We start from the raw sequence: 21,762 nt of genomic DNA, 5'->3' as shown, positions 1-21,762 counted from the left end.
CATTCAATAAAGTATTAGGATACCAGCACCGGTGATGATAATGTTATTTAGATAATGCCGTAAGAAACACAAAATTAAAATCTATCAACTTTTTGTTATACAGTACAAACAGCAATAGAAAGAATTAAACATTAACATCAAACACTCAGTACTGAAAGTGAAAACACAATCATTAATTTACCATTTTTATTCAATGGCCAAAGTGCTAAATTGTACTGTACATAAGTAATCAATGTGATTTATTATATTGAAGATGACTGCTTCAAAATAGCAAAATCCAGCAGTCACTTAAAAAAAAACTTTATCCTTCAAGCCCCAAGGAATAACTGAAAAATTCAGGCTGCACATGCGTACATCTGAGAAAAGGTATAGCAAGAACACCACAGGGGAACACAAGGGATTGCCCGAGCTACCTGGAAACAAGCTAGTGGCTCCAGGCACAAAGAAAATTTCACATGTAAAAATAAAAATATTTTTGGAGTAAAAGAAATGGCATTGAGCATTTCATGGAAAACTGGAAATATTTGAGTATGACAACTAAGGTGATTTTGCTATAAACATTTTAACACATTAAATTATTGAAACAAATTTACTGATTATTTTATGCAGAGATGCCACTGGAATGGTGTATTTTTGAAGTATTGCATTTAAAAGAACTACTGTATGCACGAGTCTGCCATGATGTGACAAGAGACAAATGAATAGTAGGTAGATCTAATTAGTTGACTTGTTGTTTATAGAGGAAGAAAATGAAGGTACGAAATCACTGAACGCATCCTTATCCATATGCTAAAGTCAAAACCAGAACAGAATTTTTTTTAATCCTCTAGTTTAATTACTAACTAATGCAGAAATTCTCCTTCTCCTTGAATGACCAGGTTTAGAAATCATGTAACATAAAAAATGGTGAATGTAATGCCATGTGGTGACCATTATGAGCTTACACATTGATGTGATGTTCGTAGCATAGCAAGGATAGCATACCAATATTAATAATGTCATGTATGCCTCAGGGCGGCACGGTGGCGCAGTGGATAACGCTGCTGCCTCGCAGTTGGGAGATCTGGGGACCTGGGTTCGCTTCCCGGGTCCTCCCTGCGTGGAGTTTGAATGTTCTCCCCGTGTCTGCGTGGGTTTCCTCCGGGCGCTCCGGTTTCCTCCCACAGTCCAAAGACATGCAGGTTAGGTGGATTGGCGATTCTAAATTGGCCCTAGTGTGTGCTTGGTGTGTTGGTGTGTGTCCCGCGGTGGGTTGGCACCCTGCCCGGGATTGGTTCCTGCCTTGTGCCCTGTGTTGGCTGGGATTGGCTCCAGCAGACCCCCCCGTGACCCTGTGTTCGGATTCAGCAGGTTGGAAAATAGATGGATGGATGGATGTATGCCTCAGATGCAACAGCAAAATGCAGCTAAGGGTCAAAGGGAAAAACATTTTGATTTCTGTAATTAATACAATAACAAAATAATGTGCAAAAAATGTTCAAACATTACTGAATCCTGTCATTCAATAATAAAGAAAGTGCCAAGACTAAGCACATTGTACCACATGAATAATGTTAGATGACAGGTAGCATTCAGAACTACTTTCATATTTCAAAAACATAACATTACAATTAGCATTACAGTTGTTTGCAATATAAAAATACCATTTGTATTATTGCAAAGGCTGGAAGTTTATTTGTGACACACTACTCAGAATTTTAGTATTACGGATGCATTATACAATGCTCTATATATCAACAAATGAACACACAATCAATCATACATAAGCATTGAATAAAAATAGTCAAATACTTCAAATCAATGTTTATACTGAAAGTGTTACAATGCACAATATCAACCAAGAACTCTGCATTTGAACAGTTAAATTTGGGCTTCAATCTCTGCCACGTGAGAAACAAACCACTAATGATATTCTCTATTTTTTTTATACAGAAAGATGTCCTCTCTGTTCACAGCATGAGACTTCAAAGTATAAATAAAGAAGAATATTGAGTTCTCTGCAAGTTCAACAATACTGTGTTGTATAGGTGTCCAATTCATAACCGTACACAAAATGAGAAGCCAGGGAAGACATTCAAGATAGCAGAGCCATCATCTAATTCGACAAATTTCAGATCCTGGAACACAAAGATGCACCAGACAGCTTGATACTTAAACACGAATGTTGTCAGGATAGGCTTCAACAGCCTGGAATACTGTGATGTGGGTTCATAATGGATGGGCTAAAGGACTTAATCATGACACAGTATTGCATTTAAAATGACCTCAATAAGAATACAATAATTAGGCCAAAACAAAAACGACGCAGACTTCGAAAACTCTCAAAGAAAGATGTGCAGAGAGTTATTAGAGAGACAGAAAAGCCTAAGGCAAATAATAATAACGAATAATTCTATTTATATTGCACTTTTCTCACTACTCAAAGTGCTTTACATAGTGAATGGGGAGTCACTCCAACTACCACTACTGTGTAGCATCCAAAATGGTTCAGGGGTAGGTCCTGGATGGCTGCAGTGGTGGCAGGTTTTTCTCCAACCCAGTTTCTTAATGAGAAGTTAATTATTGCTGATGAAGCACTTGTTGCTCAAGTGACATTTTTCTGCTTCATTTTAGTGGTCTTGCTTGTTAAGGTTCCCCACCCTTAATTGCTTATTTTAGTCTTAAACAGCTGCATTCATCCTTTTTAATTGTTCCTTATTAGCAATAAGATGCAAATCACAAAGAAGCCAGCAGTTCTCCATCTAACTTGTTTCCATTTACACCTGTGTGGATTAAGCATGCACTAGCTGGTTTAATAACACACTTAAGAGAAAAATGTGACAAACTGAAAATTATCCACTTTAGGCTTGAAATCATTTGGATGATTTCCTTAGACAGGAACAAAATCTACAATATAGGAACATTACATTGCAGATTAACAAGCCATAAAATTAAATAAGGTCGGAGATTGGCAAGGATTGGTTTCTAATTAAGCAATTGACTTGTAACGAAAACCTGTAGCTATTGCTGCCGTCCAGGCCAACGTTGCCTATCCCTGACCTAGATGGTGCAACAGCAGCCATTTTGCACCGGTACACTCAAACAACACATGAGCAGATAGAGGGTGAAGTGGCAAGAGAGAGAGAGAGACAGGGGATGATTAGGGGGCCAGAATGACTAGGCCATGGTGGGCAGTTTAGCGAGGATATCAGGATACACCCTGCTCTTTATGAAGGACACCCAGGGATCTTTTATTACCGCATAGAGTAAGGAACTTGATATTATGTTTGTGCTTTAAAAATTACACCTTCCTTCAGAATAGTGTCCCCATCACTGCACTGGAACACTGGGATTCACATTTAGACCATGGAGTAAGCGCGCTCTACTGGCCTCACCAACTCGTCTTCCAGCAGCAACCCAAGCTTTTCTGAGATGCTCTTCCATCCAACTACTGGCTGGGCCCAAACATGGTTAGCTTCAGGTGGATGACCTGCTCTGAAGTGCATGTGGGTTAGTTGTTGGCCAAATTCAATAGGAAATAAAAGATGACCACTTATTTGAACACCTTTTTGGAGCCTACTATTTACCCGATTTAATTATAACATCTGAAATCTCTATTTCCAAATTTTGAGTTGTAGACCGAAACGAAAATGGGAAAAGCAAATATAAAGCACACCGCAATCAAAATATGTATCTTTACACTCTTGTTTTGAAAATTTTACAGCCCAGGCTAGAAGGGAAAACATTGGTTTGTGTTTGCAAAAATAATAAAACCCAATATTCTGATTACAAAATGCATTAGAAACATGAAATTTAAAAAGCCATATACCTAATGAAGGGAAAACCTAAGTGATGCAGTAAAAGGAAATGTTAACACAATTGATTTCAACAAAGTATCACAACTTTCTATAGTAGTTCTAATAGTTTTTCACAATGTAGGATGATCTCAAAAAATAAAGATCTTTGAAGATTAACCAATACTTTGCATAATTTTTTCTCAACTGCTAAATCTTCTATTCAGGGAGAACGAAGGCTCTCATATTTAAATGTCCTCCCATTTCTGGGCACAAAGTGCTTATTCCTCCAGGCATTATTCTTTTTTAGACACTAAATACTTAAGACATTAATACCTTTGGAAGACACGCTCCTGGCCACTCACTCGAGGCACTGATCTGTTGAAGCCCCACATACCGATGTGCGTTTTCCTTAAGTATTTAGCTGCCTCGTGTACAGGGGTCCTATGCCTGGTAGCCAGCTCCTGTCTTTCTGACAGGACAGACTCTCGGATTGAGTCTTGGGGTTTGGTCTCCCAAGTGTCTGCCCCTTCTGCTGCCACAAAGGTAGCAAAATTATCCTCCAGAGATGTTCCTTCCTCAAAGAACAGAAGGCTTCTGGAACGGACTGCAAGCCAAACAGAATACGTCTATCAGTGACAAGTGAACCCAGAGACAACAGAAGAATCTGCATTCAGTAAACTCACACATAAAGTTTCACTTTGAATTGGAAACTCACTCTGACTTGCAGCATAGCTGTCTGCTGAGGACAGCGGAGGAGAAGTTGAGCCCTGCGAAAGGGGAAAATCGGTGCAAGGCATGAAGGATCCCAAAACCAACACAAAACAAAGGAGCATCACCTTCAGAATAGAAACATAAAAACACAGTGTATTAGCCAGTGGTGTGAACATTGCAGGCCAAAGTCACAATGGAGACAAAGCAACTTACCATGATGCATGTTCCAGTCTGTGTTGAGGCCATTCTGCATGACCGTGGTACCTTTCCAGCAACTAGAGACTGGAGCTTCTGCAGCTGCTGGAGGAGTGTCCTGCCAACAAGAAGAACAGTGAGCAATCTAGAAACACATCATGTCAGGAGATGAGCACCTTACCCTTCAATACATTATTTATGGCAGAGGCCAGCAGCACATCTTATGGAGGCTCAGTGTTAGTACACACTAGGAACTCTCTGTTTAGTGCCACAAGAAGGATCACTCTTCCACAGTGTGTGGTCGCCACAACTAACGTGGTGAAAACACATTTGATCAGGCCAAATGTACCATCCATGAGTCCCAGATACTATAATATTGGCCCTTGGATGGCCGTGTGAAATACCATATGTACAGTAAATATATTAGACTCTATATATGAGAAGGCCAGATTAGGAAAAGCAGTACATTTTGGGATCAAAGCACCAAATTTGTTTGTTAGTGTTGAGGAATTCCTAATATGCCCTGCTGAAATTTGGGAGCCTTTAGTTTCAGAATATGTACAGTACAGTATGTGTAAAGGTGGTACAACAATTGCATTTTCTCCCAGTGTGTTTTGACAGTGGATTATTTCAACCCGATGCTCCACTTGTGTGTCTGTGTGCAACGGACCTCCTCCCCACTCCCACTGTGAGACATACTTGCAAGAATGCCGACCCCAAAAATAAATGCCATTTTTTCACACCTGTTGGCATTTTCCAGGCTTTCCACCTTCTTCCACAGCTCGTTGTTCTCCGATGTGAATGTTTCCACCCTGTATGATGAAAAAAGCAACAAACTTGTGACAGAATTCAAGATTACAGTTATTATAAATTAATTTGTTTATACTGTTGTTCGATTGAGATGGCATAAATGACTCATTTAGCTATAGTTGTGATATGTACCAGAGCTTTTGCAGGGGCCATTAGATTGTGGTGACAGCCATGGCCAAAGAAGCAAAGGGTATGAGGATTACAGTAGTTAGCAGAAAAGTAACAAGGGAAGTAGCAATAATGGTGCTAGTGTCAGTAATTGTGGAAGTATTTGGTAGTAGTGCTGGTAACAGTAGAGGAAGTAGTTTGAGTTATTGTGGGAAATGTAATAATACCAGCAACAATAATAGAGAAAATTTAGCACTAATGGAGATAACACAATAGGTTCAGAAGATTCCTATGGATACTGCACAGCAAAATCATTAGTGTTAAATGACATGTTATAGTATTAATGTAACAATTTAAAATCTATATAGGAAATATAATTTTCATATATATTGTACTCTTTTTTTCAGTTTATTTACCACTGCCAATTTTGCTGTGTGACAACAAATGTGGGGGTATTCTTACTTCTTTTCCAGACACTCGACATATTCTTTCTTCTTCCGACGACTCTCCTGAGCAGAGATCTGTAGACAAAAATATGAAGTCTATAGTGCCTTGGGCTAAACTACATCTTAAATAATAATGTCTCTCACTTGCCCAGCATACACCAACCTTGTTTTTAATCTTCCGCCGAACTCTTTTCAAGGCCTTCTCTTCGGCTTTGGTAAGTGGCAGTTTATTGGGGACAGGATATCCCTCTGCTATAAGGGTTCGTTTCTCCTCCTCCGTCAGCATCAGTGGTCCAGATGTGCCCTGCAGCTTCTGTTAATTTATTTAGGAAGATGAAATGTGTCACTTTAATACTCAGTTTTTCCATCCTGATAAACCCTGACTCCTTCAACTATGCTTACATGTGGTGCAGTCAGGAGTGGAGATGAAGAGATGGCTGTAGATGTTCTTGCCTGTGACCTCACGGGGCTGGAAGGTGGCATAGAGCGGGGGCTCTGGGATCCATCACTGTCACTACTATGGCTGCTGGGAGGGGTGGGAGGCAGTTGTACCTGCTCTTCTAAAGTAAGATTCGGAAGAAAACATAATTAAACTAAAGCATCAAAACGAACTTAAGGAGCTGACTCAATGAGCAAGTCTTAATGACGCCGTCACAGATCTCCTAAAATATATAAGTGATTAGTATCTTCATAATGGCCATCATCTACACCCTGTAGTCCTTCAAAAATGTTGCTAATTCTCCTCCAGATTTTTGACTGCTGCTCCTTAATAGCTATAGCTCTACCAGTGTCTCCTCAGTAAGATCCACTTAGCATCTCTACTTACAGTTAGGTTTGGGCATGTGTATAGCATTCGGTTTTCTCTTGAGCAACAAAGAAGTCACAATGGATGATTAAATGCACCTTTAAATGAGTGTGAGAAGGCTCAGCGGAGCAAATGAGAGGCTTTGACTGTCTAGCTTTGTTATGAACCCTTTCCACTGTAAAGAAAATTGAGTTTCCCTTCAAACAAATGCACTATTTAGAAATAAATTCACATTGTCCAATGCAGCAGATTGCTGGCCCTCCTAGGTAATTAGCTCAATTTTTAAAAAATCAGTTTTGAGTTATTTTGAATGTGTCTAGCGTCCAAGTAACTTACAACAGTTTTACTCAAAATAAAATAAACATCCAGCAGCCATTAAGAAAAAAAATATTATTTTCAATTTGCCTGATGACTAGATGGTGATACTCTGTTCTACCACTTTCAGTTCGTCAGTAGCCCTACCTTTAGCTGTACTCTATGTTTTTGTAATGTTTTTGAGATGCTGTTTCAATTTTGATTATGGGTAATGTCATTTTGTGCATTCTTCATGTTAGTAAATAATCCACACTGCTACCTTGTGATGGCTGTCAGCATACTGACACTATTTAGGATGGGGTCACACTATCTGATGTGCCCAAGTTTTTGCATTTTGAAAACAAATACTTGTGATAGCTACAGATAAATCATTCTTAGGGCGTTAGGACTTTTTTGCCTGTTTTTTTCAACAAAGATTGTTGGTTTGCAAAATAGAATATAAAAACATAAGAAATGTATCAAAAGAGGAAACCATTCAATTCATCAAGATAATTTATTTTGCTACTAGCTAAGCTGTCCAGATATCTCATTGAGATACTTCTTACAGGTTTTCTGGGTTTCTGCATCACTCTGTAGTTTGCTCTTGCTTCATACAACTCTTTGCGTAAAGAAGTATTTCCTTGATTCAGTCCTAGCTACACTTTGCATGAATTTCCACTGATATTCTTGTGTACGTGATTCACTCTTAAGCTGAAAGAATGTTGCTGAATCTACTTTATATACACCTTTGAGGATTTTGAAGACCTGGATTAGGTCCCCATGCAGTCTCCTGTGTTCAAGAATAATCAGGTTTACTTCTCCGAGTTTATCAATAGGACATGTCCTGAAGTCCTGGGATGAAACTGGTTGCTTTTCTCCGAGTAGTTTCTCTCAGTTATATTCAGCAGTTTTTACGACATTCCCTTTTAATAGCTCCTGCATATTGCTTAGATGATGAAAATGTGCCAACATAAACCTCTAAATTCATTTCAGAGGTTGGCTATTGTTTAGGACAGTGTCTCTGATCCTATATTTGCTGTATAATAAATATTCCTTTATCCCACATATAGCACTTTGCACTTTTCTTATATTAGGTTTTGGTGATCAATTTTCTTTTGACTTTCTGGCTTCAAGACTCCTGCTTGTTTTGACTTTTGGTTTCCTTTTCATCTCCTAATCCAAAAACTTCTCTTTCTTCATCTTCAAACACACTGAAACAACTCCAATATACGCCCTCCACTGCTCCATCTACATCTCCCTGGTAACTTCATCAGTGGCTCCTCATTCATTCTACCCCACTAAATTCCTTTTGGTTCCCAACTTAGTTTTTTGGGTCAACATAACATAATTTTAGTGTTGCAGGCAGTCAAGGAATTAGATACATAACAGATAACCACATTCTTAAACCTCGTCCAAGATTGAGGAGGACAGGGACCTTTCCCAGTGGCCTTAAACTCAAGGCACATGTATCCTTTGACTGGGGATCAGTCCATTCAATCCACTGCAGAGCACACACACTCACCTCCCCGCACTCACACTCATAAAGTGCTAATTCAGTGTTAAAAATTAATGTAAAGTCATGTGTTTGGTAATGTGGGAGGAAAACGAGAGTACCAACAGCCAAAATCTCTGAATAGTAAGATTTTAGGATATGTGGGTCTTTAAAAACATTTCTTTTCAGTTGCTACATAATTCTAAGTCTTTGTTCTTAAGACACTGTTAGAGAGTGTGGGGGTACAACACAGCAAACAATGTTTCCAAAGACTGAAACATGCTCTTGTCACGACAGGAGCTCTACGCACATTAGTGTAAAATTGAATGTTTTGCTGTGGTAGCAAAACACGCTTCACCAGTGGTGAGTAGGCTTTAAAAATAGCAACTTAAAGGCAATTAAAATGATAAAAGGAAAATAAGGCATATGGCAGTTATTTTCCACTGTTACTGATGAGAAAAGAAACCAGTAGCCTTTTATAAGCTGTCATATGTTTAAGAGTTTTTAAGTGCACAATAGCTATAAATTAGGCACCTCCGATCTGAGTCATCGCTTATCATGCACCATTGTCAAAAGACAAACTGACATTCAAAACCAGCACAAGTGACAAGTGACCTAAAAATCAAACAACCAAAATATGTGTGGATTTTATTGGTCAGGATATTCAATCATGAGACACTTTTGCGGACAGAGGTTTCTTTGAATTTATGTACCACGTAATTGACTCTTAGTAGTGGCAGCAGAATCCCATCAAACCTGTAGGAACCATACTATTATTTTATAACTTGCAGTGCAATTTTAGTGCTTAAGGTGGGAGTGAAAATGACCATACAGACAAGCAGGCAGTAGTGGGATTAAAAACATCAGTCTAAATCCTCTTTTTCTGTGGTGGGCTGGCGCCCTGCCCGGGGTTTGTTTCTTGCCTTGCGTCCTGTGTTGGCTGGGATTGGCTCCAGCAGACCCTGTGACCCTTTGTTAGGATATAGCAGATTGGATAATGGATGGATGGATAAATCCACTTTTTACACCATAGTAGGTCTTAAAGTAACTTTGCCCGCAGCTCCTCCCTAACTTCACATGGAGCTCCTTCCTAACTTTGCTTGACACTGTTTCATAACCCCACTTGCAGTTCCTCAGTAGCTCCGCATATTGGTAATCAAAATCTCTGTTAGAAGTTCCTCCTTAACTGCCCAGTAATTTGATCCACAGCTTCTCTGTTACTACATTTTCAAGAACTCACAAAATCCCACATGTTGTGTGTGCCCTTTACAGCAACTTCACAGCCATCCTCTTGAAAGTTCTCAGTACCTCCTGGTTCAGCTCTCTAGTAACACAGTATGGTGTCAACCCAGCTTGCATCTCCTAGAAACCTCTCTCTTCTCAGAAAATATGTGCCACTCCTCCTGCAGGTCTCCACGTGTTTGTCCTCAGCTATTCCACTTTCAGCTTGCCATTAGTTCTATTTGCTACTCCACACTGTGTGCTCCAAACTGTATCCTCACAATAACCATTAGGCTTTTTGGTCAGTGACTCTGCCTGCACTAAGTCAGTAGTTCCACATGCATATCTGTGAGTACTGATACTCAGTCCAAAGTTCCTATGAAGCCATCCCTGCAGCATCATCTTATAGTTACTCAACATCATCATCCTGCAGTTCCCTACAGCAGGGCCATCTTTATACATGGGCACACTGGGCAGCTGTCCAGGGGCCCCACTCTAATCTATGTATGTTGTGACTTGCTGAGTGCTTGTGCAGGTAGGGACCCCAGTACACTGCTTTGCCTGGGGGCCTATAATGCTGTTAAGACGGCCCTGCCCTATAACTCCTCAGAAACTCTCCTCTTTAATATAAACATGCAGCTCTTCATTACCCTATACAGCTTCAACCCACACTGTATTTTCCTCTACCTTGTGAAATGCACAGGCCTTGCGCAGTTTCTCTAGGTTCGACCTTCACTGGTGGCAGTGGATTCATCTCCTCCCCCATCTGAAAGAGGAAATATACAGTATTAGCTGCAATGTCGATTACAAGAGCTGAACAAGATGTGTAATCTTATTTATTCATGGACCAGGCCATGGAAAAGGGAACTTTGGAAGCTATGGTAAGTGAATGACCTGACTAACACTTTGAAAAGACAGGGAGACACAAATGGGACCAAATGAAGACTTATTGTGATGACTTCTGACCTTGTAACTTCCTCACCATGTCCTCTGAAGGGATAAGCCTGGGAAGCACAGCCAGACTGAGGGTCTGTGCAGCATTGGAAGCCACAGGTTTGGGGGCAGATTCCATCAGCTGCGCCGACTCCTGTTTCAGCAGGATTTCAGAGAGGTCCTGACCCAGGGTCCACATTCTGTTGTCAGACTCTGAAACACAAAGATATAATTCTGACTGCCAACATCCATACATCACAGGGCACAGACTAATACTTATATATAGACCACGAGAACGACCATCCTAACCTGTGCAGAAGCAGGCTAGAGTGGCTAGCTTGAGGTTAGGAATAGGAGTCTGCATACAAGAGACTGATGGTTGTCAGTTGCAGTATAACTAGTTCAGGGAAAGAATAATGTCAGAGGTTGACGTTGGTCAGTCAAAGTGGAATACAGTCTATGTACATTATATATAGAGGGACCACATGATGCAACCCTGAATATAAGAAGATCAGTATGTGTGAAGGATGAACTGAAGAGGTTAGCCTAGGGGTAACTGATGTTAAGTATGTATGCATGAAGATCAGATTAAATTATCTTATTGTTGGCTCTTTAAGCAATACAGTAGTGTAAATAAGAAATCCCAGTTAGTAAATGCTCACACATGTGATATGGATCCATCTGTTCTGAACTATGGAATATGAGAAGGTTCGTCTATTCTCTATGGAATGTCCCAAGAAATGTCAGCATCTGTATTAAATAAAAGGTGGTCAGCCTGAGATAAGAAAGGGTCAGTGATAGACTTCACAATATATGTGAATAACATATCTCTACAGACCCAACAGAGAAGGGGGACAGCACCCCTTGGTGTTCCTGCAGTGAAGCAAGAGAGCTGAATAAAATTCCACTCTCCCTGTAGCTCTGAGGTCCAGCAGGGGTCCTTGTTAGAGGTTTTACTGTTGCACTAATTGGATGGAAGAACAGCTACAGACGACTGTAAAAGTTAACAGCTCCGCTTGCAGCAGGTGGTGCCACTTTCTTCGCAATGCCTGCTGCTCTCTTGCTCTCTGGCCGTGCCTGACATATGGCCCGCACACTTACTTTAAAGCCAGGTAAATTGCATGGTCAGGCTCTGCTACTTCCGAGTCATGCTGGCAGAGGGACCAAGTAACTCACTAAACCATACGTGAGGATCTGAGGCAGAAGTACAGCCAGGTTCAGTTTAAAAGAGCAGTCACGCAACTGTCCACTATGACTAAAGGAGAAGACTGAAGCCCTCCACATGGCTCTTGCCTGTTTTTACTCTCTCTGAAGTCACAGACGCATTTGTTTGAAGGCCGGCAAGATGACATGTTCATTAGTTCAAGGAAGTGAAAAGTACTGCCCCCAGCAGTCATTGAGTGGCCGCTAATGAGCTGCACTGCAGTTAACAGTCCTTTTCTAACAAATTTAAGAGACTCTGGTGGAAACTACTCACTGTCCAGAACACCAGACCACAGGAAGAACAGGTAACCATATGTTCACAGCATGTAGGGGGTGCTTTAAATTGGGCTTTATTAATTCAAGACCACTTTAATGTAAAGATTTTTACTATTCCACCATTTGCATATGCACTTATTTCCAGAGGAATACATTGATATTTAATATTTTCAAGTGAAGCACTATGATCTATCCGAGCAACCACTGCTATGTTTGAGCTCTGCAATTTAACCTGGCTTGCATGCCATCCACCTTTACCAAGGCAGCTGGGTATCTCTTCCAGGATCCATTGCTACCTCGTCCCATTCACGTCAGAGAGTGAAAACAAACTCTGCTTACCTTGGTCTGAATCATCCATTTTAATCGAGCTGATGGGACTCTGGGGAGCAGAGTCTCCACTTAAAGAGTAGCTGTGCTCCGCTTGGATATGAGGTGTTGTGGGGTCTAACTCCATGTCAAGCAAGGGGTTCTTCTCTGCTAAGAGGGGGTCCTCGAAGAAGCTGCTAAATAATTCATTGGAGAGGTCTTCCATATTTTCAGAAAAATGCTGCAAAATAAGAAGATTTGCCAAAATAAGGGAGGTTCCTTTGTAAAGCAGAGAATATTAAGGTTGTCCTGTACGAATTAACTGTGCAAGCCCTTATACTGCACTCTAGTTGAGAGCTTCCTGGTTATTCTTTCCTGAACACCATGGTTACCTCGTCTTAAAAAATTGTTCAATACCTTGGTGTCACCCTGTTCAGATCATGAAATACAGTCCAGATAATAAAGGTTAAGGAAAGGAAGGAAATGCAGTAGAGATAAACATCAACCAGATGGAGGCGTAGTAAACGTGACCATCTTGAATCTCTTCATAATCATACACACATACATTTCATTAAACTAGTGTAATACCAGTCAAGCCAGAGGGTACTACAGAACTTCTGTTTCCCTAGGTCTATGCAAACAGAGCAAGTGAGGCAGTAGAACAGCAGACCACAGGGCAACAGTTGTATTTCCTTAAAACCACTCAAGCAACACTGGACAGCTTGGATGATGCATATTGAGAACCTAAAAGGAACTACTGACATGGACCACCTACGTCAACGGAGTACCTTAAAAAAGCTTGTAAATGCCTTTTACCCTTTAAAGCTATATGAGAACCTACCCACTCGGTATTCAGTAGTGTCTGTTTCAAATCTTCCTCATCTTTATTTTTTGGCCTCACTATCTCCCACCAGCTCTTTTCATGACTAGACCGTCCAACTCCACACTCCGTTTTACACAGACCAGAAGAGGCTTTTAAGCCTTGGCCAGCAACTGCTTCCAAATACTTACCAGGAATCACTTGTCAGGGTTCCAGAAAACATGCAAAAGCATTAGGAGCATCTTAAAGGATCTCCTACTCGTACTGCAAAGCTATTTCCAAAATTCTGTACCATTAAGGTATGTTGTGTTCCAGAAAGATTGTGGAGCCCACATATACTGGAAAGGGGAAACATAGCATCCTCTATCAACATACTGAGGGAATTTCCCACCATCTTATTTTTAGGGACCTCACTGACCCCACCTCTTTCTGACAATGGCCATTGTTAGCCAGAATGGTGACACCAACTGAATACCTTTAACAAGATGAATTCAAATGCATAAAAAATTTAGACTTGAACTGTGCCAAGCACACTCAGTCTGAACTGATCATCAAGGATCTTGCACCAAACTGAAATAGGTTTTGACTGCATCCTGAAAAGAAGGGTCAAAATAAAAACGGCACAATTAGCTTAGGGTGCTCTGTGTGTCCTCAGTTGAGATAATGAAGAGAAACTCAAATTATGTTTTCAAGCATTTGGTTAAATCCTGAACGGTAAAGATGTTAATGTCATTTTCTTCAGGGAACAGCATTATGGTCAGCTTTCAGATAATTAGAATAATTCTGTTAAAACCATACAGTGCGGAAGACTTTGACCTTACTGCCAAAACATCAGTGATGTTTTGCTCAAACCATATTCTGTATCTATACACCAGAGGGTCAGTAACCTTTACTCCAAACTACTTCAAACCATCTAGTCCCAAGTGACAAAATATGTTGTACTGTCAGTGGCAAAACTAGTGTCCTGCCCACTACTATATCAGCTTTATCAGTTCAAACCAAAGTCTAGATCATCTTTTTTCTCTTTCTTCATCCTGTAAAGCACTTTGAGCTACATCATTTGTATGAAAATGTGCTATACTGTATAAATATACTGTTGTTACATCTGTGTCCAGTTTAAAAGAATGCAGACATAAGCTAGTCTAGTCCCACCCACCCCACATAGCTCTTTAATATAATGATTTTCAAACTGTATAGTCCAAGGTTTCTGGCAGTGAAGTCTAAGCTAGAAACTCGGGATAGTCCTATCTAGACCATATTAGGATGTTATTCTCCAGGGCACTTAGTCCAAAATACCAGTAAAATGTGTTAGATCATGGAGGTCAGAATCTGAGTACTGTTTTCTAGTCACAGCACTCTGCATCAGCCTACTGAAGAACATCTGGTCCATTATTTTAAGAACATAGCATCAGGATTTCGAGAACAACAGGTTCAGATTATTTCAATTTATACTTCAAACATCAGTATAATACTTCCTGGTCTTCGAGTTTAGAAGATTGGTATTGTCTAGTGAACACCAGAGACAAAAAAAAAACCCAGAGTTATCTTGCCCAGATCCTGACCACATAATTAATATCCAATCCACCTAGTGAAATGGTGTCTACTCTAGAACATTGGTTTTATGTTTTGACCCATGTAATCCAAAACACTGAGTTTATCCTGTCCAAAACAGCAAGGAAAAACATTTCTTCATATTATAAAGTCAAAAACACCAACATAATATTGACCAGATAACAGGGTTCGGAAATGTACTATTACCTTGTAGAAACCAGAGTCAAGAACATTGTAGTCATTCTGTTTTCAGGTTATTTTCAATATACTGACTCTGGATTCCAATTCAGAATTGAGATTAAGCTGGTTGTAAAAAAATGGTTGGAGGATTAGAGGAAGACTGCGGTGGGTTGGCACCCTGCCCAGGATTGGTTCCTGCCTTGTGCCCTGTGTTGGCTGGGATTGGCTCCAGCAGACCCCCGTGACCCTGTGTTCGGATTCAGCGGGTTGGTAAATGGATGGATGGATGGATTAGAGGAAGAACATAATGAACACTCAGAGAGCCAAGAACAAGAGGAGTGGGGTACAAATGGCAGCTCATGATGATCTGCAGGATCCCATGCGAGTTTCCTGTTGCTGTCCACTCTCTGCTTTACTGCATGTTTCAGTATCAGATGGTCAGTGATCTACTGGCCATCCAGTGCAGGAATTCCCATCACGCCAGCCCTTAAGTTATTGAGAACTTCTGAGGATGACCACTTTATGCAGCTTGACCTAACGACATCCATAAACATGTACGGTACTGATTTTTTTATTTGCATGATGCTAAAATTTTCTTAAACAGATACAAATCAACTAATAATATCTGATAATAAGCAAGATTTTTCCTATTCTCTTGGGGGAGTCCATTGTGTTCCAATCTCCTCAAAACACTTGTTTGAAGGTTTAGACATTTAAGAGAAATCAGCTTATATCTCATTTGAAAAGCAAAAAATCAGTCCCTGGTGTAAAAAAATACAACATGGAATATGGAATGTGTCCAGTAAAAGGTGTGTTGACGGCGTTGGCTGAAATGGGTACAATTCAGTAGACTGGTCCTCCCAGTGTTATTCAACAGCCAGTAGATTAAAACCCATTGGGAGTTAAGTCATTAAAGTCCAACAGGAAGAATATGAAGACTCAATGGGTATAAAAAGTCACAATGGTCCAGGCTAGAGAATTGGTTTATGCAGCGAGGGTGCCTGCTGGACAAGAAGGCACCATAATATCCCGCAACAAGGATAACAAGACTGGTGAAACAGGAGGAAACACATTATGGTAAACCACCACTGACACAGCACATGACAAGAGAAGCAGCATGACATGTAAGAATTTACAATGGACAACATAAAATGAGGCAGGGTGGAACAGGGCACACAATAGGTAGGAAAGGAGCAATGCATGCAATACACAAACATGACACAAAGCAAAATATGTCACTGAACACAGGGGTACAGTATGTAATATAACAAGTGACACAAAAGGCAGCATAACAGGTAATTAGGAAGATCAAATAAAAGATATTATAACAATATATACTGTTAAACAGGAGGTTAACACACTTGCATAAAAAAGGTTAAGCAAAAGTAAAAATGCAGGAAGAATCAGAGATTATTAAACAACACAATAGCAGGCATAAGAGGTAATACATGTGGAACAATGTAGGATGTTGGGAAACACAAAAAGTAACAAAGTAGGTAACACAAAAAACTGTATAATAAGAACAGGCAAGGAACAACATACAGTTTAACACAATATATGACCCAAAGGAAAGAAGTGATTAAATAAAAGTTAATGACATGTTGAACAATAAATAGAGGTTAGAAACTTGGTGATTTGGCTGTTGAGCCATCAATGGGCTTCAAACAGGAATGAGAGAGACATCACAATATGCATCTATTGGACAGGCTACTAAGACAAGGAAAAGCATGCGATACATGGCCTAATAACTCATTGAAACACTCATTTATAACACAAGAAGTGATACAGAAAGTGATATACAGTAACTAAAATATTGATTGGTTGCACATGCAACAGAAATTTAAAAATAAAGTAGAATAACATTCTGTATAAAAGGACAGGTAATACGACATGCATTACAACATATAAATCAAGCAGAAAAGATGAACATGCAAGACACAATGTGTGATAACATGCATACATATTAGCATCCTGTCTGTATGACTTACAATACAGTTATTTTACAGAAAACTTGTGATTCATTACCAAAACTGCAAAATGTGAGGATGTAATTAAAGATGTTAGGTTAACAGTGAAGTTCTGCAAAAATATATATATAAACTAAAAAACTAAACTAAAAACAAAACTTATTTTAAATGATTGTGAGTAGGACAGTTGTGCAGTGGTTAGCACTACTACTTCAAGAATCTGGGGTCCATGACTTGAACTCACCATCTGGTGGTTGTTTGCACAGAGTTTGTACGAATTCTGTTTCTCTCCATGGCTTTCCTTCTAGTCCTCTGGTTTTTCACTCCACATTCCCAAAGATGTGTAGCTGTGCCCCATGTGGGTTTGTGCATGAGGGACTGGCACTCCGTCCAGGGCCTATTCCTGCCTTGCACCCAGTGATGGTGGTAAAGGCTCTGGCAGCCATGAATTGAACTCTATTAAGCAAGTTTTGCAATGTTCTATAATATTAAATAATTGCGCACAGCTTGTAGCAAGGGCAAGAAATCAGAATGAAGTGACCCATCAGGCAGTCACAGGTATGAACACAGATGACAAATAGCAGCACTAAGAAAGGCAATCATTTGCAGGAATCGCTGAAGATGAGGGCAAGAGGGTGGGTGGTTTTCTAGGGGAACTGATGCAGCATTCTGGACTGAAGATAAAGTTCTCTGTGGATGCTAACGTTATGCAGGGCCGTCTTAACAGCATCACAGGCATAAGAAACATTATGAGCCCCGGAGAGTGCCTGTTGTGCCCATACGTTAAGACGGCCCTTCCTGCAAGGCCTAATCAGTCAGGTTTTAAATAAATGATTTAATAAATGATTTTTGCCTGCAGGTATGTGCAGATGTCAAACTCCGATCCTGGAAGGCCATAGTGACTGCAGGTTTTCTTTCAGCTCCTTCCCTCATTAGTAACTAATTACTGCAGCTAATAGAACCTCTTTCTTTTGCCTTAAATTTACCTGACTTGCTATTTAAGATTGATAAAAATTGTTTCCATCAGCCAAACATTAATGTGATACAAAGCGAGCCAACAGCTAACTTGATTCCATTTGCCCTTAAATGTCCCCCAAATAATATCTGTTTCAATACAGCATCTGAAAAGAAACAAATGAAGGTCCAAGTTAGGCCTGTCTGTTCTTTGTTACAAAATAAATGGTGCTGTCTGGAAAAATAAAAACAACTGTTTTGGGAAAGTCCAGTATGTTTGAATGAGAGCCCTAAGAAGCCATTGAATTAAACATTGTGTCTAACAACAAAAAGTGGCTTCTAATAATGAACTTGGTTAAAATGGTTATGAAATCCCAGAGTTATCTGGTCATCTGTTCACTCACTTAACATCTCATGTAACATCCTATATGGTGTTCCACAAGGCTCTATCCTGGGTCCACTGCTTTTCTCAATCTACATGCTTCCGTTAGGTCAGATTATCTCAGGGCACAACGTGAGCTACCACAGCTATGCTGATGACACACAACTGGATTTATCAATAGCACCTGATGACCCCGACTCTCTTGATTCACTAACACAATGTCTTACTTGTATTTCTGAATGGATGAATAGTAATTGTCTCAAGCTAAATAAAGAGAATTTTAGTGATTGACAACAATGGATACAATGAGGTTATTAGAAATAAACTTGATGCATTAGGATTAAAAGTCAAGACGGAGGTAAAAAACTTAAAGGTAATTATTGATTGTAACCTGAATTTTAAATCCCATAATTTATCAGATCACTAGGACAGCATTTTTTCACTTAAGACACATAGCAAAAGATAGACCTCTTATAACATTGAAAGATGCTGAGAAATTAGTTCACGCTTTTGTTTTCAGTAGACTAGATTGCTGTAACGCACTCCTCTCAGGACTACCCAAAAAAGACATCAATCATTTGCAACTAGTGCAGAATGCAGCTGCTAGAATCCTAACTAGGAAAAGAAAATCTGAGCACATTTCTCCAGTTTTGATGTCACTGCACTGGTTACCTGTATCATTCAGAATTGACTTTAAAATACTGCTTATGGTTTATAAAGCCTTAAATAATCTTGCTCCATGTTATATATCGGAATGTCTGACACCTTATATTCCAAATCGTAACCTTAGATCTTCAAATGAGTGTCTGCTTAGAATTCCAAGAGCAAAAACTTAAAAGAAGTGGTGAGGCGGCCTTCTGCTGTTATGCATCTAAACTCTGGAATAGCCTGCCAATAGGAATTCGCCAGGCTAATACAGTGGCGCACTTTAAAAAAACTGCTGAAAACACATTACTTTAACATGGCCTTCTTATCACTTCACTTTAATTTAATCCTGATACTCTGTATATTCAATTCATTATAATAACTATTCATGGTGGCTCTAAAATCCGTACTAACCCCTACTCTCTCTTCTGTTTCTTTTCCCGGTTTTCTGTGGTGGTGACCTGCGCCACCACCACCTAATCAAAGCACCGTGATGTTCCTACATTGATGGATTAAAAGCCAGAAGTCTGCATGACCATCATCATCAAGTCCTTCCAGTGGGAACCCTAAATACAAAGAGGTCTGTTTCATTTATGTTAGGTAGAATGCCCAGAGGGGGCTGGGAGGTCTCATGGTCTGGAACCCCTGCAGATTTTATTTTTTTTTCTCTCCAGCCATCTGGAGTTTTTTTTTTGTCTGGCCATCGGACCTTACTCTAACTCTATGTTAATTAGTGTTGTCTTATTTTAATTCTTACTTTCTCTTTTATTTTTCTTTTCTTCATCATGTAAAGCACTTTGAGCTACATTATGTGCATGAAAATGTGCTATATAAATAAATGTTGTTGTTGATGTTTGGCTGCTGGTTAAGAGAAATAGAAACAATTAAAAGTAGTGAATCCTAGAAAAGAAGTCAATTAAAATTAAGGCAAAAAGACATCTGCTCCATTAGCAGCACCCATTACTAATAAAGAAAGTGGCCGAGATGAAAACCTGTAGTCACTACAGCTTCCAGAGTCCGAGTTTGACACACCGGTTCCAAATTTCTTGTAGGCACATATGTCCTCAGGGGGATGCCTGAGCTTATGTGGCTGTCATCCTGCTGACACTTCGTGCTACAATAACCTTGCCGACAAGAAAGTCTGATGTATGCATGCAGAGTGGGCCCCTCTGTACAACGTCACCAAAAGCAGCACGTCTCAGGATGAATGCACAGCACATCTCACCACCACCTCAACGTGCAAGAATGCAAACTCGTGTTGAGGCAGGACTCTCATTTGTATTCACACCAAGGCACCATCACAATTAGGAGAGTTCATTGGGAGTGTATTAACTTCTTTGAAGATGGGCAATAAACTGTCTCTAAAAGTACCGCACATGCTTTATCAGCTGACTGGATTGCAGACATCTTGATTGTTCCCCCAAAATATACTTTTTTTGACTATGACAGCATGTATCCTAACGATCCTTCCCCCAAAACGACATTTATGTTTCCACTCAGTGCAAATGAATATAACACACCATGTGCACATGGGCTTTTGCCGATTGCCCTTTTTCACTGTGTAATAGGCCCAGCAAACTAAACAGTTTTGTGTGCTGCCCAGCATGCTGAAGAGAATCAATCCCCAAAAGTGTCAAACTAGTAATCATTGATGTAATAAGGAGCAACATGCAGGCTGAGAGGCTCTGTGCCCGCCCACCTTCACATCAGTGCAAACAAGCAGAAGAGGTGTTCCAGACATTCAGACCAATCAGAAGGCAGTATGCAAATAGCAAGAGGCACTGGCAGGGCAAGTTGGTGTGCAGGGCCTACATGGAGCAGACACCATTCAGCAGTGGGACCAGCAGCTGTCACAAGCAGCCTGCGACTGCACCAAGCTACCTCAGTGGACTGTCCACAGGCTAATCTGCCCTTCTCACCTACACAGTTGTTTTTATTTACACTCCTGATGAGAATGTTGTGCTGGTGTTTCACTGGCAATCAATCTGACATCTTAATGCCTCCCCCGATGTGACCATTGTGAATTTACCATTACCTGTACGCTCTATGATCCTTGCACTTCTGAATGTCCTTCCTCAACTTGTGAACACCTGAGCCTTGCTCTCATCCTTTCACTGATTTGTGTGACCTCCTACTGTTCACGGAGATCACCATCTTTGTTTCCACTTACTAGACTGGAAGACACAGCCAGCAAACCAGACCGGCCTACTACTCACAGAAATGTACTGTATTGATTGGTGAGGATGGATGGACAGCTGGCCTCTAAGTGATCTTTAAAGGCGCTGATAGCTCATGAGACGCTTCTCTTTCTCCCTCAGTGTGCCCCTCCTTTTACTTTACCCTTAAAACCTGAACAGACTGACAATGTTATTCTACCTGCAAATCATTCTAAGCCAGTCAAATACCCAAAAGGAGCAAGCCACACCGAACTTGTTCAAACTCATATATTACCAAATATGCAAAATCTGGTTCAGAGCTTGGGGGATGACAACCTGTTCTAGGGATCATTGTGTGCAAACCAGCCCTGGAGGCAATATCCTTACATGTTATATTCTGGCCTATCCGCCAAGAATGACTTCTCCTTCAGCTGATTGTCTACTGACCAATCTCAGATTCTGGGACTTTATGACAAGCCTTTACACAACATGACAGAAGTTAATAAAGATTGCTTTCTACATTGAACAAAA

The 21,762-nt window shown here is 40.2% G+C and overlaps 1 protein-coding gene and 1 long non-coding RNA gene across 2 annotated transcripts in view; one reads left to right on the top strand and one right to left on the bottom strand.

Moving 5' to 3' along the window:
* The window catches only part of LOC114646235 (uncharacterized), a 54,270-nt gene that overhangs the window by 23,272 nt on the left and 9,236 nt on the right, over positions 1-21,762 (top strand). The gene's annotated exons all lie outside the window — the stretch shown is intronic.
* The window catches only part of creb3l1 (cAMP responsive element binding protein 3-like 1), a 39,671-nt gene that overhangs the window by 15,802 nt on the left and 2,107 nt on the right, over positions 1-21,762 (bottom strand). Inside the window, exons 2-11 of the mRNA XM_028794327.2 lie at positions 12,610-12,817; positions 10,841-11,004; positions 10,546-10,624; positions 6,449-6,606; positions 6,210-6,359; positions 6,063-6,121; positions 5,426-5,494; positions 4,701-4,800; positions 4,492-4,612; positions 4,110-4,380 (exon numbers count right to left, since the gene is read on the bottom strand). Coding sequence (XP_028650160.1) covers positions 4,110-4,380; positions 4,492-4,612; positions 4,701-4,800; positions 5,426-5,494; positions 6,063-6,121; positions 6,210-6,359; positions 6,449-6,606; positions 10,546-10,624; positions 10,841-11,004; positions 12,610-12,817 — 1,379 coding nt within the window. The remainder of the gene's footprint in view (positions 1-4,109; positions 4,381-4,491; positions 4,613-4,700; positions 4,801-5,425; positions 5,495-6,062; positions 6,122-6,209; positions 6,360-6,448; positions 6,607-10,545; positions 10,625-10,840; positions 11,005-12,609; positions 12,818-21,762) is intronic.

This window comes from Erpetoichthys calabaricus, chromosome 2 (genome assembly GCF_900747795.2).
Source record: "Erpetoichthys calabaricus chromosome 2, fErpCal1.3, whole genome shotgun sequence".
NCBI lineage: Eukaryota > Metazoa > Chordata > Cladistia > Polypteriformes > Polypteridae > Erpetoichthys > Erpetoichthys calabaricus.
The sequence above is the reverse complement of the archived record's forward strand: the minus strand, read 5'-3'. Positions and strand labels throughout refer to the sequence as shown.